This window comes from Mastigoproctus giganteus, chromosome 12 (genome assembly GCF_048544385.1).
Source record: "Mastigoproctus giganteus isolate SK-2022 chromosome 12, ASM4854438v1, whole genome shotgun sequence".
NCBI lineage: Eukaryota > Metazoa > Arthropoda > Arachnida > Uropygi > Thelyphonidae > Mastigoproctus > Mastigoproctus giganteus.
Window position 1 is genome coordinate 176,559,724 of NC_143586.1, and position 26,562 is coordinate 176,586,285.

At 37.7% G+C, this 26,562-nt stretch overlaps 1 protein-coding gene across 2 annotated transcripts in view; it reads left to right on the forward strand.

Annotated features, from left to right (window-relative positions):
* The window catches only part of LOC150077616 (membralin), a 280,598-nt gene that overhangs the window by 96,447 nt on the left and 157,589 nt on the right, over positions 1-26,562 (forward strand). For both annotated transcript variants that reach the window (XM_090385657.1, XM_090385658.1), the window contains exon 6: positions 20,110-20,210. In XM_090385657.1, the coding sequence (XP_090241783.1) occupies positions 20,110-20,210 (101 nt within the window). The remainder of the gene's footprint in view (positions 1-20,109; positions 20,211-26,562) is intronic.

The following is a 26,562-nucleotide window of genomic DNA, read 5'->3' on the forward strand; positions in this document are numbered from 1 at the left end:
TTCATCATTACTTTTGTTTTAGCCATATTCAGCTTTAGTCCAAAATCCTTACTAACTGTGCATAACTGATTAAGATTTTCCTCTAATTCTTTGGGATTGTGGCTTATGACCACAATGTCATCTGCAAATCGTAAATGGTTTAGGTACTCTCTGTTCACATTGACTCCTTTCTGTGACCAGTCTAATCTTCTGTAATCTTTCTCAAGGGCACCAGCAAAGAGCTTCGAAGATATTGTGTCTCCTTGTCGAACTCCTTTCTCAATTTTAAATTTGCTACTGTCTTTGTCTAGTCTAATAAAGGAGGTAGCACTCTCATATATTTTCTTCTAAATCATAATATATAGGGTATCTATGCCTTGTCTTTCCAGTGCCCGAAACATTGCCTTATGCTGTATGGAGTCAAATGCTTTTTCATAATCCACAAATGCCGGGCATAATGGTGTTTTATATTCATTTGCTTTCTCCATTAGCTGTGATATTACGTGAAGGTGATCCATAGTTGAGAATCCTGTCCTAAAGCCAGCTTGCTATTTCGGTTGATTCTCATCAAGTATTCTTTCTAATTCATTAGTAATGACCCTTGTGAACAACTTGAAGATGTGGGATAACAAGCTAATTGGTCTATAATTTCCAATTTCTGATTTATCTCCTTTCTTATGCAGCAAAACTATGATTGCAGTATTCCACTGCTTAGGCGTCACACCTTTTCTAATGCACTTTGTGAAGAGCCTTGCCAGTTTTTGTGTTATGTCTCTTCCTCCCAATTTTAACAACTCTACAGTAAGTTCATCTTCCCCCGGGGCTTTCTGATTCTTCATTTTCTTCAATGCATGTTCTTTTTTTTTTTTTTTTTTTTTATGAGAACCCCAAACACGAGAGGTATTATAACCTATAGTACTTAGTACCGTGCTTGGGTTGGAGGTTGAGAAGACGAAAGAAGATATTTGTTGATATTGGACTTGAACTTCTGTAGATTGTAATTTTCAGGAAATACGTATGAAGGAAGGTTGTTCCAGAAAACGGCAGTTGAATGAATAAATGAGGAAGATGAAAAGTTGGTTCTGTGGGTTTGAAGTTGGACAGTAAATGGATGTTGGCTGGTGGCGGCACGTGTTCGGACTGTTTTGAAAGAGAGAGCGGGAATTATAGAAGCCAATTCAGAAGAACAGTGCCCATGGAAGTATCTGTAGAAGAGGCATGCTGCAGAAACAGTGCGTCTATGAGAAAGCGAGTGGAGAGACTCTGTTAGAGATGAATCATTAATTAACCTAACTGCCCTCTTCTGAATGGAATCAAGAAGCCTGAGAGAGGTTTTGGGGGCACCACCCCAGATGTGGGAACAATATTCCATGGCAGGGCGGATTTGCGATTTATACAGAGTGAGAAGCTGATTGGGAGAAAAGTAACGCCGAGAGCGAAAGAGAAAACCAAGTTTTTTAGATGCAGAGGAAGCAATATTTGTAATGTGCTTTTGCCAAGAGAGATTAGAAGTCAGGGTAATCCCCAAAAGAGATATATCATTTTGCCTAGAAATCGGAGTGTCACTAAAGATAAGCATAGGATCAGAAGAATCCTTTTTGCGAGATATAAGACAAGACTGAGTTTCAGAAGGGTTGAAATCAACTAAGTTGTCTTTGCCCCACTGGAGAATTACCTGAAGATCGGCATTTAAGGAATTGGCAGCAGATTTTCGAGAACTTGAAGCTGATTGAGCTGGACAAGGTTTCTCAAAATGGAAAGTTGAATGCAATGTGCTATCATCGGCAAAACTATGGATAGGATTTCCAGTCAATGGAAGAAGGTCATTGATATACAAGAGGAAAAGAGTGGGGGAAAGAACTGAACCTTGGGGGACACCGGCATTAGTGGAGAAGTTAGAAGACAGAGAGCCATCTACCATCACCCTCAGTGAGCGATCAGAGAGAAAACTGGATAACCAATTACTAAAAACAGTTGGCAAACCATAAGATGGAAGCTTGTTTAGAAGACCTTTATGCCAAACACGATCAAAAGCCTTTGAGATGTCAAGAGCAACTACTTGTGTTTCACCGAACCTTTCCATTGAATTAGTCCATAAATGGGTAACATAAGCCAGAATATCACCAGTGGATCGACACTGACGGAATCCATACTGGCGATCGTTGATAAGACGGAAGGTTTCTAGGTAGTTTAAGAGTTGGCGGTTAATTGATTTCTCCATTACTTTAGAAAGAGTAGAACTAATTGCAATGGGACGATAATTGGATGGGAGGGATTTGTCACCCTTTTTAGGAACTGGCTGAATATGAGCAAATTTCCAAGCAGAAAGAAAAACACCTTTGGAATAAGAAAGTGAAAAAAGGCGGCAAAGAATAGGAGTAAGTTCAGGAGCACAGGTTTTGAGAACAAGTGGAGAAATACCATCAGGACCTGGAGCTTTCTTAGCATCAAGATTCATCAAAATCCTTCTGATATCCTTTTGACGGAAGATCACAGGAGGCATTGAATGGAGCGTGTTAGGAATGGTGGGAGGTGTTTTACCAAGATCATTAATACATGAGCTCAAAGAAAAATGGGATGCTAGCAGGTCAGCTTTATCCTTGGCTGAAGTGACAACAGAACCATCTGGTTTGGACACAGGTGGGAGCAGAGATGGGCAAAAGTTGCGGCCAATAGCTTTGGCAAGAGACCAGAATGCTTGGCTACCACTAGGGCAAGAAGCAAGTTTTCTACTCTTAGCCTGTTCAAACTCTAGTTTGGACTGATTAATAACTGCTTTACAATTGTTGCGAGCTTTGGTGTAGGCAGAAAATGAAACTGAAGAATTAGAAACAAGCCAATTACGATATGCAACGTTCTTCTCTTGGACAGCCTTAGCACATTTATTGGAAAACCAAGGTTTAGATAAAGGATGAGATTTTAAAGTGGAGTGTGGGATAAAGGATTCCATTCCTGCAAGAATAATTTCACTGACACGATCTGAGCAAACGTTGACATCAGAAGTTTTGAAACAGTAATCAGACCAAGGAAAAGAAGAAAAGAAGTCTCGCAGGTCATCCCATTTTGCATTCTTGTAATGCCAAATAATACGAGGTTGGGAATAGCCATGAGATAAAGGTTCCATTGGAGAAGAGGCAATCACCAAGTTGTGATCTGAAGTGCCTAAAGGACCTCTCACTTCAACCTTGTACTTAGAAGGGTTGTTTGTGAGAAAAAGATCAAGCGTATTGGCTGTATGATTAGGATTGTCCGGTATTCTTGTAGGTAAATGAACAATCTGTGCTAGGTCATTAGTAATTGCAAAAGCCTCAGCATCTCGACCAGCTGGGTCGGTGTGACTAGAAAACGGAAGCCAGCTGGAGTTGTGAACGTTAAAATCACCAAGGAAAATTACCTCACTGTTAGGAAAGTTGGACTGGAGAAAGTCAAGTTGTAAAGAGAGGAAGTCAAAGAGCTCCAAGTGATTAGTGGAGTTGGGAGAACGGTAGAGACAACAGATGAATTTTACACAATGAGGTAGAGAGATATTAAGCCAGAGAAGATCAAAGAGAGGAGATTCCAAATTGCCAAGTCTCTGACAGGGAATATCAGAACGGACATATGCACAAGTACCACCTTTGAGGCGAAAGGAATCATACAGCAAATAATTTGGACATCTGAGATGAGCAGTAGTTGAATCAACTGATAACTGAGATTCAGTCAGAAAAAGTACATGGGGTTTGGAAGACTGCAAGTGGAAATGGACATCGTTGAGATTAGAATTGAGACCACGTATATTTGTGAAATGAATTAGGAAGTCCTTGGGAGGTTTAGATCTTTTCGCAGATAAGCTTGCTCTATTATTTTGACAATTCATGGTGTATTCAATAGTAAGAAAAAGTGGGTGGGACATGCTGTATGAAGTAATGAAATTTTTGTATATGGCGTACATGTGGTAAGAATATACCCAGATCCTTGACATAACGTGGCCTCGAGAATGCTCCCCGCATACACACTACTCGGACTCCCTCCAGTCACTATCTGGCAGAGTAGAGGTAGCAAGATTATACACTAGCTGATCCGGAAGCTTCCTAGAGAGTTACCAATAGGTTCAGTCCGGTGTACTAACTAGCGGCCGGCCTGCGAACACCGTTTTAGAGCTGTACCCTCGAAATGTAAGGAATATTGGATCTCGCCACGACATTCATCATAACCTCAAAAATCATCAATCATACTGCATGATGGAAGAGATAGGGAAGGGTTGGCCGGAACTTAGCTCTAGAGACTAAACATGGGTTCCACCACTTCAAGCCTCCAATAAGCAAAGTGGTGGTATTTCACCGGTTGATGAGAGTCATCTACCACCTAGTACTGCCTGGTAACATAGAGGGGCGGCGTTCCTCCATGTGGTGTGGGCGCCACACCTCGACCCCTGCTTACGTTGGTTCACACCTGGGTGGTCACCCACCATGTACTTGTGCATGAAGGTTATACCCAGGGTTACTACAGTCCCACCATCGTGAAGGTGCAAGCAGAGGATTTGGCTGTCATAGACCGTCCGGACTTCGCCGAAATTGGGTCCACTTAGACTTGAGTGTCACCCGAATATCAGTTCCGTCAGCGTTTTAGACTCCCAGGTAGCAAGAACAGCTTGTCTGGCATATCTGAGAGAATGTCTGTGACAACTTCAAGGACCATCTACCTCATCAGGAGGAATATTGGGTATGTCGTATGTGTTGCTACTTTGCAATCCATCTTCCCCACTGCTGGCATCATTCCCCTGTTCCTTGTATAATTCTCTATAGTAGTCTTCTGCTATTTGAATTATGCCTTCTCTGCTGTTTATAAGTACACCATCGCTATTCTTCAGTTTCAGTATCATTTGTCTTTCTGTATTACTGCTCATGGCTGCTGATTTAAATCCTTTGTTTTCCCTTAATGCCTGTTCTACTTTTCTTGTGTTAAATTTTCTTATGTCCTCGCTAAGTCTCTTTCTAATGGCTTTGCATAACTCAGTATACTCAATTTTCTCCCTGTTAGTGTTTTTCTTGCTTTTCATTTGTCGTCTTCGGTTCATCATGACAAGTGTTTCTTGACTAATTTTTTTCTTCTTTGGATTTCTTTTTCCCTATCGGTTTCTTGGGCTTTATCACTTTCAGAAAGTTGTAATATTCCTTTGCTTGTATATCACTTTAAATCCCCATAGTATTTTAACAACAAAAGATCAACAAAGGCATGCTGGGAATGTTTTGCCACAATAACAAGAAGACCTGGGTTATAGGATGTCTTCATATCCTGTAACCCAGGATACAATTAATGAATGGGTATTCATTGATTGTATCCTGAATACAGTCAATGAATGGGAGCTTGAAGTTTTCTGTCCTTCAGCGAAGAGTTATCTTGAGAAAAATAAACTTCCTGTGAAGGTACTGCTGGATAATGTGCCAGGCCACGATCCCAGCCTTGTTCAATCTCTTGAGGCACAATTTGACTTTGTTCAAGTAAAATTTTTGCCACCCAACACCACCACTCTTCTTCAACCAATGGACCAGCAAGTGATAGCAAACTTCAAGAAAATCTACATCATGAAAATGTTTGCAAGTTGCTTTGCAGCGACCTGTGGTGAAAATCCTGTCACCCTCAAAGATTTTTGGAGGTCGAAGTTCAACATGCTGGATTTGTGTGGGGTTGATTGTAAGTTCTTGGAATGATGTTTCCTCCAAGTGCTTAAATTCAGCCTGGAAAAACATCTGGTCTTTTAATTATCCGTAATGTTGATGGATTTGAAGATATTGGTGCTTTGACAAATGATATTGTCACTCTTGGTAAATCAATGGGTCTGGAGGTTGGCAAAGAGGATGTGGAGGACCTTATTGATGCCCATGGGCATGAACTAACAACAGAGGAGCTACAGGAGTTGGAGAAAATTATGGAGAGTGATACTGGAGAGGGAGAGGAAGAAAAAGACACCCAAAAAGTGTTAGTTGAAGAGTTGGAGACTGTCATTTTTTGTTTGGAGTGTTTTAAGAGAAGTGGTAAAAAAATACCCCAACATTAAAAACACTGAACTGATGGTGGGCAAAATGGAAGACAACGTCATTTCTTACTTCAGGAAGCTACAAAAAAAAAAGTCATCAAAAACAGTCCACTTTGGACAATTTATTTGCCAGTAGCAGCAAAAGACAAAAGACTGAAAAGACATCTGATGCTTGATATAGTCCCACCACCACTACACCACCACCATTGATTTCATCAGCTCTGCACTACAAGTCTAAGGTAAATGCTAATTTGTTTTAAGATGTTTTATGCCTATTTATTAAATTATCTTTATAAAACACTAATTTTTAATGTAAAAATGAAGTATAACATGTACGAAATACTTGTGTGTTGGGGAACGAATTGCAGTAAATCAGTGTATTATTGGTTTCAACTTACAATATTTTTAACATACAATGGGTTTTGTGGAATGAATTACCATTGGATGTTTGGGCCTCACTGTACACATCTTAGCTTGCAGTGGAATTATTTTTTTTGGACATATATTCAGAAGTGTACATTTGTAATATTATTTAATTAGGACATTCTCATTCACCCACACATTCAGTTTTTCCCGTAACAGCACTCTGAATATGGATAGCACACGGTGTTTTTTTTTTTTTTTTTTTTTTTCAGGCTAAAGTCAGCCAGCCTTAGCAGTCATACATGGGGATTTACAAGGGTGAGGTAGTTGTTCCAACCTGTGCAGAGCCCATCTCTCATACTCAAACATTGACACTTGCATGCTTGCTCAGTGGATCACTCATCTTGCCTGTCATGGATTCCATAGGTTTGTGTGAGAACTGGAAGCTGGAAAACTGAAAGCGAGAGAGAGGAAGGTTAGACCTTAATTTGGGGTGAAACTTGGATCTGTCATGTAAACTTTCAACTTGTCTGCTAGGAAGAATGGGTTAACATCAAGATTTTTACAACTTCGAACGTGTAATGATTGTGGGGGGCAATATGTGCAGGTGCCAGTATCTCAACAACAGCCAATATGGTTAAGTGCTTCCATTCTGTGGTGTCACGAGTCTGCTGTGACTGGTTGACCAGGGGTGGAACTGATGGGTATATCTGCATTTGGGAAAAAAAATGAGGCCATGGCACCTGGGGTACACTGTTAGTGTTAAGTAGGCTGGAGGCAGTGGTGTTATGGTTTGAGGACTGTTTTCTTAGCATGCCCTGTGTCCTCTGATCACCTTTAATCAATGGCTAAATGGAAACACTTACAATTTCTATTGTTGCTGACCAAGTACAGCCCTTCATGATAACAGTGTATCCACACAACTCATCTATCAACAAGACAATGCCCTATGCCACAAGGCTCGGCAGGTTGCTAAGTGGTTTCAGAAATATATGACAATGAATTGTCCCGATCTCAGCCCAGTCGAGCATGTTTAGTGGACACATTGTGCAATGCATAATTAGTACTACCACAGCAAAAGGTGGCCCCATGAGACATTAACTTCTTGTTGTACACACACACTCACTCACTCACTCACTCACTCACTCACACTGCTCTACCATTAATATCTAGACACTTGCATTTCTACAAATTTCCTTTATTTACAGGAAAACTATTAATGCATGCTGAAATCTTTAGCTTTTATAAAAACCATTAGTCTCCATAAAACACTCTCCACCAGTTTTTTCTAAATATAAAAGTCTGCTGATATTTCCCACCATTTGGCCACCCCAAAGCAGCAACCAGTTCAGCTCTGTTTTTTGGGTAGTCTCTCCCTTCCCCTCCACATATGATGGCATAATTTCTCCCTGGAGGTTCTCTGTAGTGAGGTCAGAGCCCTGGTCTGACTAGTCCAACTTTTTAATGCTTGTGTCCTTAAACCAATCCATCACATGAACAGTATGGTGTGGAGCATTGCCCTGCTGATACAGATACAGACCTTTTCTGACATGTTGCCACAACATAGGTAACACATTATTGTTCAGGGTGTCTTAGATCATCACTCATGGGTTTGTCCTAAACAATCAGTGGTCCCAGGCAAAATCATAAGAAACAACCTCAGACCATCACTCTTTCTCTTCCAGACTTCTTTGTTGGGATGATACATCCGACAGATAGCTTTCTCTGGTCATCCACCACACTCAGGCAGAACATGTACTGTGACCTATTGCTACAAAACATAGCTTTCCATTGGTCTATGGTCCAAGAATGGTGGGCCTTACGCTAAGCTAGATAACATCTGGCATTAGTCTGGGTGATCAGAGGCTTGTGGATGGCTGCATGACCATTGTAACCAATATCATGCAGCTTCCTGTGCACTGTTTTGGTGCTGACTTGTACCCCAATCTTCTCATTTACTGTTGTGTAAATGAGAAGATTAGGGTACAGTTCTTCTGTTATGTTCTGTCCACTTTGGAAGTTTTCCTGGTCATTTTGTGATGGTTAGCACCATTCCACTTCAATTTGCAGATCACATCACCAGTTGTCAATCTAGGGATCTTCAGTGCTGTTGAAATACATACATGCCGATCGCTTATATGGCTCCCTATTATCCTTCTGTGCCGGAAGTGCCTTAACTCCATCAATTGCAGCACCTTGCATTGAGGGGTTTCCAGATATTAATGGTAGGGCAATGTATATATAAAACTGATGAAATTAAAAAAATTACCATTCATTTTATTTAGCTGTATTCTCCAGTAGATTACTTGAACATTAAATCCAAAGTTTTTACTATACTTTTCCCACTGCATAAATTCTCCTAGGCAGTTGGGAACCAGTAGGCTTATAGCTTTGCATTTGAATCCTGATTTTGCCCTGCATTAGCAACTTTTGTCATGATTGCATGCCTGGGATCTGCAGTCATATGGGTGCTGATATAGATCCTGAGCCATTTCTTCCATTTTCATTTCATAGTTTCATTCCATTCATTTCATTTTAAAAACATTTCATAGTTTCCAAGAAAAAATGAAAGTAATATAATGATACTATATGGCAAATACTATTACTATATTTCTTTCATTTTTTCTTGGAAACTCTGAAAAGTTTTTGTTGCCCATTAATCTGCTACAATATTGGATCTATTTCATTCGTCTAGCTGATTATAGACAAAAGTCTGCCTTCTAGTCTTGCAATAACTAAATGAATTCTTATTTAAGGTGATAAGCACTGAAAACCCATGATTTCTTTTACTTTGTCTACAGTGATGTTTGGTTCACATTAACAAAAATTTGTCTAAACTATGCTTTAACCCACTAAGCAGTATGTTGATCTAAGTTTTTCAGAATTATTGACGTTCGGATTTTTGACGCTCTACTGTATACAAATATATCTTTGTTTTTTAAAACTTCTGGTTTTTTTTTACAGTAATTTTATTATAGTATTGGCTGATAAAGTCAAAATAAGAACATGTTAATGTGTTAAAGCATTTTTAAAAGTTTTAATTTTTATAAAATTTTAAAATTCCATGAAAAGTTCTACAGTGCCTTGAAAATTCATTATGGGGGTATGTATGGAGGAATGGGTTCCATTTTGGGTGCCCCAAAAATACATTTCATTTATGTGAATATGAGAGACATTTGCATATCTTTATAGATTAGAGATATGCAAATGTCCCTCATATTGATGAAGAGGGATCGAAAGGTGAAGTGAGTATTTACAGACCTGAAAGCCTGACTTTTATTCCTGGGGAAATAATACAGTCAGTGGTTAAAGAAGTGATGCAGGATCATCTTGATAGGAATGCATTTATACACCAATCTAACAAGCATTTGTTAAGGGGAGATCTTGTCTGATAATCTAATTAGCTACTATGAAAAAAGGTAGATATGGATGCAAAAATATAATTTTGACATCATATATTTAGACTTCAGTAAAGCCTTTGGCACTGTTCCACAAGAAATGCCACTGTGCAAATTGAAGAAGTGTGGGCAAGTTATTGGTGGATAAAGGGATGGTTGATTGTCAGAAGACAGAAGGTGGTTATAAATGGACAGTACTCTTCTTGGACTAGTGAGGTGTGGTGGTCAGGATTCAGCACTTCGTCCCTTATTGTTTTCAGTATACTGGGCATTCATAAATTTCTATTCTGAGTTGTATACCATAACGTTCTGTGCTAAGTTATGTACCATAAAGATCTATACCAGATAAAAACAATCTGTAAAATGCATAGGAACGGTAATTAGTTTAGGTTTTATGCATGATTATTTAATTTAATCTAATTTTGTTTTTCAGTTTTTCTATTTCAGATAATCTGCCCTGCAAGGGTTAGCTTCAATACAAGAGAAAGTGAACAGTGTCCTCTGGCTAGCAGAGCTTAAATTCATATTATTGGTTAGAAGAAAATTTCTGGTTCTGTTAATGATAAATTCTAATTGGGATAGCCTGAATTAAATAATCCACAGTTGAGGATTGTGAGAAACAAACTTGAATGAAATGCATTGCTTTCACTTGTCTTGTGTTAATGTTGATTTACCTGTCTCTTCTTCATTTTCAAGAGGAGTGTTTCCATTTACAGTGGGTTTCCTCAGCCTACAAGTTATTTTTTGGTAGGAATTTTTTCCCACCATAAAGTGCGGTTCAAGGTGTCTTGGTTGGTTAAGCCTCGGGCTGTCATGCACTCCCATATTCCATCCATTCATGTCCTCCTAAGTCTTCCTCTTCTCCTTCTTCCAGGAGGTATCCATTCCATGTTGATTTACCTGTCTCATAAGAAATATTACTTTCACTAACAACTTTATGGATAGTTGAACATTGATCACTTCTGAGCTGATCACCAACATGAGCAATTAAATCATTGGTTTTAGCATTTGAAGAGCAGCCAGGTGAGGATCATATTTAGCAGATAACATTTTCTTTAAACTTTGCAAACCAAAGAAAAGTCCTCAAACAGCACAAGGCATCTTCTCTGAAAGCTGTTTTTAACACTTCATGGGTTTATCTTGCACTTTCCTAATTTGCTTATTTTATAAAGCTATGAAACTCATGTAGCAATTTTAAGATATTAGCATTAGCATTAGTAGAGGCATTTGATGCAAGAAAGCAAGCTTATGCAGCATCAGCCAAAAAAAAATAATAAATAAATAAATAAAAATAAATAATAATAAAATTTAAAAAAATAATAATAAAAATAAAATAAAAAAAAATAAAAAAAATATGAAATTGCTACATCAAAAAGTTCAGGAACTGACTTCATCCCTGAACTTTTTGATCACACCTTGTTATCCCATTGACATAGATTTAGCATTGGCTCCATTGACCTAACATTGATGGTTAGCTTCTATATTCATTAGCTCATTTTGTTTTTCAATTTTTCTATTTCAGATAATCTGCTGCAAGGGTTGGCTCCTCAGATTTCAAGGAATTTTCTTTTGAAAGCTATTCTAGGGAAGGAGCTCTGATTTTATTCATCTTTAACTTTCCAAATACACCATGAATTATGACATATTTGGAAAGGAGAGTGGTTCAGTCTTTGCCACCATTTTTGCTTTACTAACATTTATGTCTATAAAAAAAAAAAATAAACATGTTTTTTTTCTTGATTTCACATTCTAATTTTATTCCCTAAGTTAATGATATTCTGTATGTTCCCTCGCTTATTCACAGTTGTAGAAAGTGGACATGTTTTATGTTGGCTCTAGTGGTTTATGAAGGGGATTAAATTTGTCTACTAGACAAATTTTTGTTTTCCTTAATTTTTTTAAATACCTTAAATTTAATTTCTTTATTTTGTAAATTTAATTTTAATTTAATTTAATTTCAAATTTTCAGTAATTTTGTGAAATTAATTTCTACAATATTTGTTAATTTAATTCTTACATTTTCAGTTAAGTTACATTACTTTCAGTAATTTTGGTAAGCTTCATTTTTAACTTTAATAACAGAAGTTTGGTAAAACAGTTTAATTGCTGTAATACTTTAACTTGAACTCTGTAATATTTTCTAAGCTCAAATCTTACATTAAAAAAATATGGTTTTCTTACAAGATCCACTTTCTATACTTTGTCTTGTCTTATGATATCATAACTCAGATGGAAATGGCTGCAGGTGATCCCAGTTTGACTCATAAGTTCATCGATTGTATAGCCCATTCCATGTATTCTAAAATCAGCCTGGTAGGCAAACCAAGCTCAACTGATGATTCCTTTTTTTGTTCCCAATCTGAAGTTTACTGATCTCAAATTAAAACTTGGTGCATTATTAAATAAATTAGTCACAGAAGAAACAAATACTTATCCTGGATACAACTCATCACAGTCTCAAGTATTTGTGAATGATTTGGATCCCAGAATAGAATAGTCTGGTGCATACTGCTTTGATTCAGAAAGATTGTTTTATTGAAAGACTGTATTGTCTGGGAAATGGCTAGCATCTTTTGCAATAAGGATAGGTGAACTAGAACCAGTGTATGTTTGCCAAGAGCAACAATAGATGATGTTACCACCAGATTTTAAGAGGGGTGGGGGGGGAGAGAGAGAGAGAGAGAGAGAGAGAGAGAGAGAGAGAGAGAGAGAGAGAGAGAGAGAGAGAACCTTCCCATTTCACTGATCCATTCATTACAAATGTTTGTCTAGTTCTGCCTTGGAATTTATATAAGCTATCAACTTCAACAACAACAGATGGAAGTTTGTTCCAGCAATCAACTACCCACTGGCTAAAGGCAAACTTCCACACATCTGTTCTACAACTGTCTTTCCTCAGTTTGAATCTATGCCCCCCCCTCAGGTTTTTAATCTGAGCAAGAGTAAGAATCCCATCATCATTGAGCCTGTTCAATCCATTCAAGGCCTTATACACCTTAATCAGATCACCTGGCAGGTGCCTAGTCTCCAGAAGCTGCAATTTGCAGAAATTAAGCCTTTCTTCATAAGAGCACCCCTTTGTTCCCTTCACCAGTCTTGTTGCCCTTCTCTGTACTCGTTCTAGCAACTCTACATCCTTCCTAAAATGAGGCTTCCAGATCTGTACACAGTACTCAAGGGGTGTAAAAATTGCCTTATTATATAAGGGGATAATCGCCTCCTTATCCCTGATCGTAAAATTCCTGTATATTTTTGACAAAACTCCATGACCTACTTTGGCAGCCTGTCTGCTCTGCTCAAAAAACTTCATATCTGACTGCACAATTACCCCCAGGTCTCTTTCATTCTCCACTACCGTGAGTAACATCACCAAGTTGGTACATTTCTCTGGGGTTACTGCTACCCATATGTAGTATTTGCATTTGTCAACGTTGAACTTCAGTTGCCATCTTTTCGGCCCATCTGCCCAACTTTTCTAGATCCTGTTCCAGTAGCATACTGTCATTAACAAATTGTTATCATCTGCAAACTTGGACATTAAACCTGATAAACCTGATATTCATCAATATCATTAATAAATATACAAAACAACAATGGGCCCAACACCGAACCCTGGGGAACTCTACTAATAACATTAGTCCACGAAGAGCAGTTGGGTGCCTCCGTAGCCAGGTGGGAAGGAGCAGCAGTGCGTAGCACACGCTTCTTGATTAGACCGGGGTTCGAGCCCGTCACCACCAAATACGGAGGATGCGGAAAGGTCATTCAGGGAATGACCACCGCATATCCCGGAGCAATATGGCCTTAGTTGCTAATGCTCCTAAAAACCAAATAACAAACAAACAAAGAGCAGTGTCCATTGATTACCACTCTGTCTTCTCCCACCCAATTATCCTTTTATCCATTGTAGTAACTTGCCCTTAATGCCATACTGCACCAATTTGTACAGCAGCCTTTTATGTGAAACACTATCAAAAGCTTTCCTGAAATCCAAGTATATGATATAAAATAATTTTTTGCATCCAGTTCCTTTGTGACCACATCACAGTATCCAATCAGATTGGTCAGACAAGACTTCCACTTAACAAACCCATGCCGTATCTAAATTATTACTGCAGTCTTGTCTAGATGATCCTGCAATGCTTCTTTAACCAGTGCCTCCATTAATTTCCCAGGAACAGAACTTAAACCAACAGCACTGTGATTACTTGTGTTGCTCTTTGATCATCCTTTGTGAACTGGGGTCACATTTACACATCTCCAGTCCATGGGTACCTCCTCTGAATCCAAGGCTGCTCTCATAATTATGGTTATGGATTTACTTACTTACTTTGCCACCTGTAATATAACTGGATAGATTCCATCTACCCCGGGTGCCTTATGTTTAACTTCAACAATTTCTCCTCCACTTTGCTCTCAGTTATTACAAAATCATTTAACACCCTGTTAGAGTTTAATAAACATCTGGCCCTCTCCTCCTTGAATAACTCCTCGTGTGAATGTAGATGTAAAATACTCATTTAGTTCGGTAGCTATCTGAGAATAATCCTCTACAATCAAACCATTGATATCAAGTGGACCAATCTGATTCATCCCCTTCCTTTTAGAGTTTAAGTAAAGAAGTTTTTGTTGTTTGTCTTTGCATCCTTTGCCAAAGATTTTTCATAATCTGCCTTCACTTGCCTAACTTCGTTTGTGACTTGATTACAGGCTAGCTTGTATCTACCATAGGCTTCTGTGTTGCATGATAATTTATGTGCATCCCATGCATTTTTTTTTCTCTGCCACGAGTTCATCTGCCATCCATTTCGGCCTAAAACTAGAGCACTGTTTCCTAGTTGGAACAAAATGCCTGGTAGCTTCCAAAATTACTTCCTTGAATGCTTCCATTTAGAATTTGCTATTGCCAACATCATCAGTTGTTTCCACTGTATAGAACCTAAAAAAAAAAAAATCTCTGAGACCACTGTAGTCGACTGTGGTGGTAGTTACATCTTTAAGTAAATATCCCACATCAGTACACTGTGATCACTGCCACCTAGTGGTTCCTTTATATGTAAATTCTTAATGCATGAATAATCAATGCTGATAATCAGATCAAGAGTGTTACTCCCTCTTGTTGCCTCTCTACATGCTGCTGTAGAAAACAATTATCCAATAAATCCACAAAAGCCTTGCTAGTGTGCAAGTGACCAACCCACAAGTTCCAGTCTATAGCTGGGAAATTAAAATACCCCATTATAAGGCACTGCTTTACTGGTCCACCCTATTTCTCTGTATAATTGCTTATTATACTCATAAGAGTCATTAGACCTATAATAAACTTCTCTCCTCATTTTTGCGTTCCCAGTGCTTATGTGACCAAACTGACTCAACATTGTACTGTCCATCTATGTCAGCTGGATGCACTTCCTTAGATTTTGTGTGTCTTAACTAACAGCATAACTCCTCTTCCCTTCCTATCATGTCTATTCTTTCTGTACAAATTGTACTTCCCAAATTCCAATTCTGCATCTCTTATATCTGAGTGACACCACGTCGCTGATATCCCAACAATATCTGCCTTGGATGTCTTAAGCAGCACTTCAAATTCATCAAATTTATTTACTACACTCCTAGCACTGGTGTACATGCAAGTATACATACACCTGTTCTTACTCTTAGTTACTCTAACATAGCCCATGTATTTACTTGTTTCACGATCCCCAACAACTGGCTTTCTGAGGTGCTACTCATTTCAATAGAAGCAGTGCAAGAATCATTTCCACCTCTGCCTGCGGTACTGTTAATCTATTAGAGTGTGAATCCCCCAAGCTAGCAGTTTTCTGACCCACCTAACATTGCCTCGATAGCATCAGCAAATATTCTTGCAACCCTTCTATTTAAGTGTATCCCATCCCCATAGAAGCAGTCTCTCCTGTTAACAAGCACAGACCACTCTGAGAAAAATTCTACCCCTGGAGCCCTGCACAGTCTCTCCAGAGCCATTAAATGAACATGAGCTGATGATTTTGCTGAATAAGTATAGAATGTGTCAGAATATGTATGTGTCTTTAGTTCTGCCTAGGCACAGTAAGAGGGATTATATCCTTTTTTTTTTTTTTTTTTTTTTTGTAATGAAAACCCCAAACGCAAAGGGTATTAGAACCTATAATACTTAATATTGTGTGTGGGTTGAAGGTTGTGAAGATGAAAGAATATGCTTGTTGACATTGGACTTGAATTTCTGTAGATTGTAATTTTTGGGAAATATGTGTGAAGGGAGGTTGTTCTAGAAAACAGAAGTTGAAGTAATAAATGAGGAAGAAGAAAAGTTGGTTCTGCGACGTTGAAGTTGGACAGTAAGTGGATGATGAATGGTTGTGGCACATGTCTCAATGCTGATGGGATTCTTCCTCTTGCTCAGATTACAAACCTGAGGTGGCATAGATTCAAACTGAGGAAAGACAGTTGTAGAATAGATAGAACAGTTGCAGAAGTTTGCCTTTGGCAGTGGGTAGTTGATTGCTGGAACAAACTTCCATCTGTTGTTGTGGAAGTTGATAGTTTAAATAAATTCAAGGTAGAACTAGACAAACATTTGGAATGAATGGATCAGTGAAATGGGAAGGGTTTTATTTTGGCTGATGCTATATAAGCTTGCTTTCTTGCATCATGTGCTAATGCTAATGTTTGGGCTGACTTTGAAGAGAGAGAGGTGGAATTATAAAAGCCAATTCAGAAGAATAGTGGCCATGAAAGTATCTCTAGAAAAGGCATGCAGCAGAAACAATGGCTATGAGAGAGAGAGAGAGAGAGAGAGAGAGAGAGAGAGTGGAGACACTTTGTAAGAGATGGGTTATTAATTAATCTAGCTGCCATTCTTTTTGAATGGAGTCTAGAAGCTTGAGAGAGGGTTTATGGAGTCACTGCCCCAGATGTCTGAACGGTATTCCATGGAAGGCAGATTTGAGATTTGTACACAGTTTAGAAGAAGTTTTTAACTGTTTAGAAGAAAAGTAACACCAAGAGCAAAAGAGAAAACTCAATTTTTTAGATGCAAAGGAAGCAATATTTGTGATTCACTTATACCATACGAGCAATTAGTAGTCAGGGTAATCCCTAATAGAGATATGTGATACATCTCAGTAGTTCTTCTCTAGAAATCTGAATGCCATTGAAGATAAGCATGAGAGCAGAGATCAACTAAGTTATCATTTCCCCCACTGGAGAATTACCTGCAGAACAGCATTTAAAGAATTGGTAGTGGATATTTGACAAATTGAAGCTGTTTGTGCAGGGCAAGGTTTCTCAAACTGGAAGGTGGAATGCAATGTGCTATCATCAGCAAAACTATGGATAAGATTTCCAGTCAATGGAAAGAGATCAATAATATACAAGTGTAAAAGAGCTTGAGAAAGAACTGAACCTTGGAGAACCAGCATTAGTAGAAAAGTTAGAAGATAGAGAGCCATCTACCAATTACAAAGAAACAGTTGACAAACCATAAAACGGAAGCTTATTTAGAAGGCCTTTATGCCAAAACACGATCAAAAGCTTTGGAAATGTCAACAGCAGCTGCTTGAGTTTTACAAAATTTTTCCATTGAATTTGTCAGTAGATGAGTACTATTATTCCAGTATATTACCAATGGATTTACACTGATGGAATATATACTGCCGATCATTGATCAGTGGCAGGTTTCTAGATAGTTTAGACTGTGATTAATGGATTTCTCCATTTCTTTAGAAAGAGTAGAAGTAAGTGCTGGGGGTGATAATTGGATGGGAGGTTAGAAAGTCTTGTGGATTAATTCAAGAATTGAGGGACTGTACAAAGCTTTTAGGAGAACATTTCTATCATTATGGTTTGCACTTAGGTAGAATGAATCTATTTTGTAGAGATTGGATTCATTTGAGCAAATGTGGTGCTAAGGTTTTTGTCAGTATCACTAATGCACTTTAAGGGTTCGGGGAAATGGCTAGTTTTTGGGGACTGGGATAATATAGATATTGATTTATCTAATATGGGACAAAGTAATGCTTGCATGCATCTCAGTAGTTTTTGAGATATGCACAAGCATTACAAGAGTTCTTGTTTGTTGCCAAAAGAGCTGATATTAGCAATGTTCTGAGGGCAAAAATATTTCACATGCGTGTGAAGTTAATGCTAGGGCATAAGCTAAATATCTTCAAGGGGTGTGTCAGGGGTAGTAAACTATACAAGAACATTTAGTCTTAATTGCATGTATAGTAATTTGAGGAGGAACATCATTAATAAAATGAGTGAATTTGAATGCCTACTTAGGATAACTGATGCTCATATGATAGGGGTAGCAGAAACATGGTGCCACCCACAAATAAGAGATGACGAGTTTCACTATGTTATGTACAATGTATTTAATAAGGATAGGGAAGATAGAAGGGGTGTGCTAGATGTGTTTTGTTAAGGTCTGCCTGCACACATCTTATCAAAAGTAGCCTGAGTATGAAAAGAGATTTAGACTCGTGCCTACCATCATAAAATCTGTGTGCTGGCAGTTAGTTCGAAGTAAATATATATAATGAGAATAGGAAATAAACCACAGACCAGAAAATTGTGAAGATTATGGTAAGTCTACATGCAGTGGAATGGGTGAAAGTGTGAGTGTCTTATAAGTGATTTCAATTGCTCATAATTGATTGGAGTGAGTGGGAAGGAAACCCACTATAATGAATAAAATTTTTAAATGAACTGAATGATTATTATTTGCACCAGCATATTAGAGACAGTGCTAGGACTAAGAATATTCTAGACTTTATCTTTACTCATGAATCAGCCAAGTGTTGAGCACTAAGCCTTGATAGCAAAATCTGAACAAAACAAAACAAAAAACTTTGACTCTGCATTTCTGAAGAGATATAAAGTCTGCTATGGTATCTTTCTGGGGGAAATCATAATCTATTGATGTCTCACAGACAATCCAAACAGAAATCAACAGGCAGAAAATATTAAGTAAGGTAATGTTTGAGTTTAAAAGCATGTACTGGTAAACAATTTTGTGGCTATGTATTATTTTAATATAAAAAATATGTTTTGTCTGTGGAAGTTAATTTATAGTGCAGTATGAACTGCACTGTAAATTAAAACACCAGTTTTTTTACTGTTTTGGCCAAAAAAAAAAAAAATATGGAAACAAATTGAAAAGCTGAAGATTAGGTATTTGTAGGCACCTAATCTTCAGCTTTTCAAAAGTCAAAAGTTGGGGAGCTTTGTAGACCCTTCCATGTTTGTGGTAGAGACAGAAATTCCATGTGTTTGAATGGCATGACTACATTTCCTGTTGTTGGAGGCTGAGTGGCACTTCTTGTTGTGAGAGTTATTAGAGCTGCTTTTATTTTATTTACTAACTGTTTTACTGTTCATTCTTTTAAAATTTAAATTGTTTTATTTTGAAAATGCTTCACTACTTGATTTATCATAGATAATGCCTTACTTCAAAAATTAATGCCTAATATGCATATAAATCTAGGATGCATAATATATGATAGTTTATGTATAATTTATAATTTAAGGTTGCTCAGATGGCAGTGTCTTTCCAACAGTAGTTCTGCTCCTCTTGTTATGTTTTGCAGTCCTTTGTCCAACCCTTCTTACAATTTTTTTTTTTTTTTTTAATCCTCATTCATACCTTGATGAATGAGGATTCATACCAAGTCCCTCCTTTTGTCACCAGCTTCACCTTTATCAATCTTCTCTACACCCTTATCTTTTATCTCTTATCTTTCATTTCCTTATCCAAAACTATGTCAAATCCATTCTTCCTGTCTGTCTATCCCATGTATATCAATTTATATCCTTAATCATCTGCCACCTTTCTGTCTTATTTTTTGCAAACAAGCAGTCTTTATAATAATGTTAATCAACAATGAACATAAAATAATCTTAACTTTAGGTTCATAACCTAATATTTTGATAAGCTTTATTTTATTATACTATCCAAAAGGAGACCTTGTGCACAAAGCTGTAATTCAAGAGTGTATTGTTTTCAAACTATTTAAAATATAATTACCCATTTCAACTCCATGTAACTGACCTCAATAAACTATACTCCTTAATAACACCCAGTTGAAGTGTTTAATTACACAGCCAAAGTGTTTAATCTTTCTGAAGCTTATCTTTGTTTTTAACAACCGAATAAGTGATATATAAATTATATTCAAGTTTGTTATTAAAATCATTATTGTTGTTGCTCATTAGAGCAAGGATAATTTAATTTTGCATGATTATTTAAGTGAAAGGAATGAGTTATGCACACTTTAGTATGTACTAAGTTTCAATTTCACATTTGCACTTAAAAAAAAAAAAAAAGATTTTTTTTTGTTTTTACTCTAGGATTTGTACGAAATGTAGTGACTGGAGAGCATTTTCGCTTTGTTAGTATGTGGATGACACGAACCTCTTATGTGGCTGCAGCATTCATAATGATTGTATTTGTAAGTATATTAAACTTCCTTTTCATATCAAAAAAGGTTTTTTTCTTTTTTTTCTTTTTGTTAAAGATATACTCTCTGTTCAAATTACATTCTTCTTCTTTCTAGTTTGTACTAGTTTCAAAAACGGCTCTGCTATATACACTGGTGTTCAAAGAAAGTGCATCACGTAGGAATTTCACATTTCTAACCCTTTTTCGCTTTGGTATGTTACATTAATGACTAGCATCCAAATAGAAATATAAACAAAAGATATTTATTAATAGTTAAGGCAAAGCTAAGTAATATTTGACAGGTGCTCTGAAAATATTCCAAAATGAGTATTTGCAACCTTTATACAATAGTTTTGGTAAACATGACAATTATGACTGAAATGTTATCAGAAGCCCTCAATTTGCTTCAGTTTATCATTTTAAATAGAAAACAAAATGAAAAGTTCACCAAATATTAAATCTAATATTTAGTTGAACCACCCCTGGTCCTGATGACAGCAGCACACCGTCGAGGCATTGACAAGATCAATTTCTGAAGATAATCAACTGATAGTTCGTGGTTCCAAACACAAATGTGTAATGGACCATTCTTCCGACCATTTTTTCACCTGTAACAAATGTAAACACATTATTCTCGAACCTCTAATGGAGAAATGAAGCTAAAGTGATTACAGAAGTGCCTACTTACACTTTTCGCCCGATGACAAGGAGCAGAGTCGTCCTGAAAGATGCAGTTACTTGGCAGGTTGAAATGGTCTCTAATGGTTGGCAGCAATTTGCCTTCCAATATAGCCAGGTATCCATTGGCATTTACGGAACCTTTTATAAACTGCAGGTGATACGAAATGCACCCCCATATCATTTGGCTGGTAAGGAATTTCACTGTAGACACCATACAGTTTGGATGGTATTCTTCACCACGTTTATGTTGGGGGAATCTTTTGTCTCCTATCAGAGCCGTGCAGGTTGAGTTTCTTCTCATCTGAGAAAATAACTGACTTCCACTGCTTGGAGGTCCATTTGACATGCTCTTTACACCAAATTAATCGGGCCTTTTTCATTTTTTGTGTGAGGAGATTCTTCTTAGGACGGAGGGCTACAAGTCCATTTTTGAAGAGGCGTCTTCTGACTGTTACTGCACTTGCTACCACTCCTGCATGTTCTTCCCATTCTCTTTTCAGCTCAGACGAAGAAGCTTTACAGTTTTTAAGGCATAAGTGCTTCAAAACGGGGTCCTATTTTGGTGTAGAGACTTGTTTGCATCTGGTTCCTTTTTCCCTATCAGCAGAACCAGTATTCTTGAGTTTGGAAAGAAATCTATTCGCTGTCAATTGATTACAAGACACTCTATAAGAAATATGACGGGAAGAACATCCTTTCTCACGTAAAGCAACAATAGCACTCTTTCTTCGTGGGTTCAACTGCACGTAACTCACCATCCTGATACAAGCAAGGAATTACTTCAACTCTTGCAGAGCGTGCTTATATAGCTGAAAGTAACAGCTGATGCAATATTACATCATCACCTATGCATGTCAATCGTATCTGATGCAATCTGTAAGAAATATTGCCATATACTTAAGTTATTTGGAAACAGTTACAATTTTAAGGTGTGATGCACTTTCTTTGAGCACCACTATATATATATGTATATAAATTAAGTAATAAGATAAATAGGAAGAAGAGAGAAATAGAATATTTAAGAGGAATAGAAAGGCACTAAAGAGTGAGTATAATTATCTTAGAGATATCCAGAGGGAAAAAATATATATATATAAAAAAATTAAATAATACTAAGCAAAAAGATATTGTCCCATAACATGCAACCTTGTCATTGCTTCTATAAAAAAAAAAAGGGAGAGAAAAGAAAGGATGATATTTTATACCTGAAACAGAGAAACTCCCTTTTTGATCTTGTCACTTTTACTTGCAATCTTGGTGATAGATTGCTTATCAAGAACCAATCTTTAAAATTGCAAGTAAAGATGACAATCTGCAAACTTACTTAACAATGGTGGAAACAATTACAATTTTAAGGTGTGATGCACTTTCTTTGAGCACCACTATATATATATGTATATAAATTAAGTAATAAGATAAATAGGAAGAAGAGAGAAATAGAATATTTAAGAGGAATAGAAAGGCACTAAAGAGTGAGTATAATTATCTTAGAGGTACCCAGAGGGAAAAAATATATATATATTACAAAATTAAATAATACTAAGCAAAAAGATATTGTCCCATAACATGCAACCTTGTCATTGCTTCTATAAAAAAAAAAAGGGAGAGAAAAGAAAGGATGATATTTTATATCTGAAACAGAGAAACTCCCTTTTTGATCTTGTCACTTTTACTTGCAATCTTGGTGATTGATTGCTTATCAAGAACCAATCTTTAAAATTGCAAGTAAAGATGACAATCTGCAAACTTACTTAACAATTACAAGTCAGTGTTGAAAAAAAGTTGCAAAGTTACGATTAAATTTGAAAGAATCTGCAATTTTGTCCAGACATAATACGAGGGAGTATATGATGAGAGAGCATTGTCAACCAATTCAGCCCTGGAGAGATTGTTCAAGGCTCATGGAGTAGAAATTTTCTTGGTGTGGTGTGTGCTTCTTAACAGGAGAGCCCGCTTCTACTGGGACAGGATACACTTAAATAGAAAGGGTGCAAGAATATTTGCTGTTGCTATCGAGGCAGTGTTAGGTGGGTCAAAAAACTGCTAGTTGGGGGATTCACAGACTAATAGGTTAACAGTAGCTACAGGCAGAGATGAAAGTGATAATTGCGATGAGTAGCAGCCTGGAAAGCAAGGTGCTGGGGATTTCAAGGACTGCTGGAAGTTATCATGGAACAAGTATGTTGTTATTTAGGAGCATTAGCAACTAAGGCCATATTGCTCCGGGGATATGCAGTGGTCATTCCCTGACCTTTCCGCATCCTCCGTATTTGGTGGTCATGAGCTCGAACCCCGGTTTAATCAAGAAGCGTGGGCTACGCACTGCCGCTCCTGCCCTCCTGGCTATGGAGGTGCCTGTAACAAGTAAATACAGGGTTGTTAAAATTAAAAATATCCCTATGTAGAGGGCTCTGGAGCAAGTTCTAAGGCTCGTACTGAAGAGAAATTTGGACAACAGGTACAATAAAGAATGCGCTCACCATTTATTCGAAAAAAAAAATTAGTTACAAAATTTGTCGCTGTATGGCGCATAACTATCTTGGTTATGATTATGAAAATAACTTACGTTATTTGCATAATTGTAAGTTATTGCCACAGCGCCACTACTCAGCTCTACTGTACTGTATAAAAGCAAAGCAGTCTCTTCAAAATCATACAGTAGATGTTTGCCTGCACTACTGTATGATTTTGCCAACAATCTCAAGCAGTGCCAACAACGTTGCAGGAAAAGGTGCTATTAATGAAACTGTACTATTAGAACAGCAACAATGCAGCTGCGGCTATCAGAGGATTCCGGCGACAGAAGTGCGTAAGGCATGGACCTATGACTGTTTGTGCTGTCTGCAAAATGATTGCAAAATTTGAAGCAATAGGACATCTTGGTGTTCATCCAGGTAGAGGTCGAAAACGAGTGGACTCCTCTGTTGAAGATGTGGCTATGGCTGTCATGGAATTATCAAGTCAATCTCCATGTGGTACCACAAGTGTGGCAGCTGTTTCTTGTGAAGTGGACATGCCATATTCCACTGTAAGGCTAGTAATGCATCAGTTGTTGTGGTGTACTATCCTTACAAGATGCACGTGCTACTAAAGCATGGTGATGCAGATATTCGTTTCACATATGCACTTCAGTTTCTGGCGTGAATGACAGTAGATATTACTTGGCCGTGGAACATCCTTTGGAGTGATGAAGCCCACTTCTGCTTAAATGGAAAGTGAATATACACAACTATCACATTTGGGCAACAGAAAACCCTCGAGTTATCCAAAGGTCCTGTTGCATTCTCTAAAAGTGACAGCATGCTGTGGATTTATGGCCATATTTTTTTGAACAGGTAACACTGACTGGACCCTACACCTGTTCCGTCACTGGGCAGCAATATTATGAAATATTGGCAAATTTCACAATACCAGAGCTGCAACAACGTGGGTGCCTTCGGGATACCATATTCATGCAAGATGGTGCACCACCCCACATCCACCGTTGTGTCCAAAATCTGTAAAGTGTTGCTAAGGCAACACTTTACAGACAAACTGGTCATCAGCCGTTGTTTCCAGACATCTTGGTCATCCCAATCACCAGACCTCACCCCATGCAACTTCTGGTTGTGGGATTTTTTGAAGAACCAGGTGTTATTGGGAAAGGTGTCAAACTCTGGCAGATCTGAAGGACAGCATTAGATGTCATGTGCTCACTATTCCACTTGACATGTTAAGTTCTGATGTAGAAAATGCTGTTCTTTGAATGGAAACTGTTGTTGACCAAAATGGAGGACACATTGAACAATTGTAGTGCGTTCAAGTGATTTGTATTGCCATAGTGCCATATAGTGACAAATTTTTTTTTCCAATAAATGCCGAGCACATTCTTTATTGTACCTGTTGTTCAAATTTCTCTTCAGTACGAGCCTTAGAATTCGCTCCAGAGTCCTCTACATAGGGATACTTTAATTTTAACAACCCTGTATATGGGCTGTGTTTAGGGTAACTAAGACTAAGAATAGGTGCATGTATACTTACTGCATTTAGGAATCTATTACATTAGTGTAGTATTGACAATTATTTAAGTTTATTAATCTTATTAATTTTCATTGTTAACCAATTGTATTCAAACAAACAGAAATCATGTCCGACAGCAACGAGCAAAAAGTAGGAGTGCTGTGGCTCAGGGGAGAAGCAAAGGGGATGATTCTCCAACCCATCACAGCCTGAAAAAATGTGCAACTTGTGAAACGTTTGCAGACATTTCTGGAACAGAGCATGATCTAGCCATGGAGGATGTCTTTCTATGTGCTAGGTGCAGAAAGCGTCAAGAAATTAGGTGCCAACTCAGCTTTCTGATGGGCATCTATGAGAGTTTGAAGAATCGGGTAGATGCCCTCGAAGTATTAAAGTGGAGGACCCATCAAGGTCTCAGCTATCCAACTCAAGCCAGGGCTCACTCTTGTGAGTAACACAGCAGCAATCTTCAAGGCAGAATGAGCTGGTTCCACAGGAACTAGTTATTGTTGGAGACTCTATTGTCAGGGAGCTGGGTAATATATTGTGCAAAAAGGATAGGCAGAATAGGACCAGAGTATGTCTGCCAGGGGCAAAAATTGATATTGTAGAGGACACAATATCAATTTTTGTTATCAAAGGATGTTATTGTTACACATGTTGGCACTAATAACATTAAGAATAGGAGATCTGCAGATTTCCTAAACAAATTCAGGTCAGTGTTGAAAAAAAGTTGCGAATTAGAGTTAAATTTGAAAGTGTCTGTAATTCTGGCCAGACATGATAGGAGGGAGTATATGATGAGAGTCTTGTCAATCAATTTGGCCCTGGAGAGATTGTTGCAGGGCTCATGGGGTAGAATTTTTTTTCAGCATGGTCTATGCTTGTTAACAGGAGAGACTGCTTTTACAGGGATGAGATACACTTAAATATAAAGGGTGCAAGAATATTTACTGATGCTATTGAGGCATTGTTAGGTGGGTTGAAAAACTGTTGCCTTGGGGGCAGGATTCAGAGACTAATAGGTTAACTGTAGCTGTAGCAGAGGTGAAAGTGATTATTGCACTGCTTCTATTAGAATGAGCAGCAGCCTGTAAAACAAGGTGCTGGGAATTTCAAAGACTGCTGGGAGTCATTATGCAACAAGTAAATACATGGGCTAACCAAGAGTAAGAATAGGTGCATGTATACTTACATGTACACCAATGCTAGGAGTTTAGTAAATAAATTTGATGAATTTGAGTTCGTGGTCAAGACATCACAGGCAGTTATTGTTGGGATATCAGATATGTGGTATCACATAGATATAAGGAATGCAGAATTCGAATTTGGGGAGTTAAATGTTTACAGAAAGGACAGACTGGATAGGAAGGGAGGAAGGGTTATGCTATGTCAACTGGATGCACTTCATTAGATTTTATTAGTTAAGAAACAAATAAAATCTAAGGAAGTGCATCCAGTTGACATAGATGGACAGTGCAATGTTGAGTCAGTTTGGTGGGACATATTTTGTTGGGAAAGTTTAGAGCAGGAGCGTAATAGGCCTAATGATTCCGATGAGTACAATTATATGTATAATATCGGTGTAAATACACCATAGTTTACCCATAAATTTAACTACATATATACTGTAAAGGCATCGTTTAATTTAATATTTATTTTTATTATAATTTTATATGGGT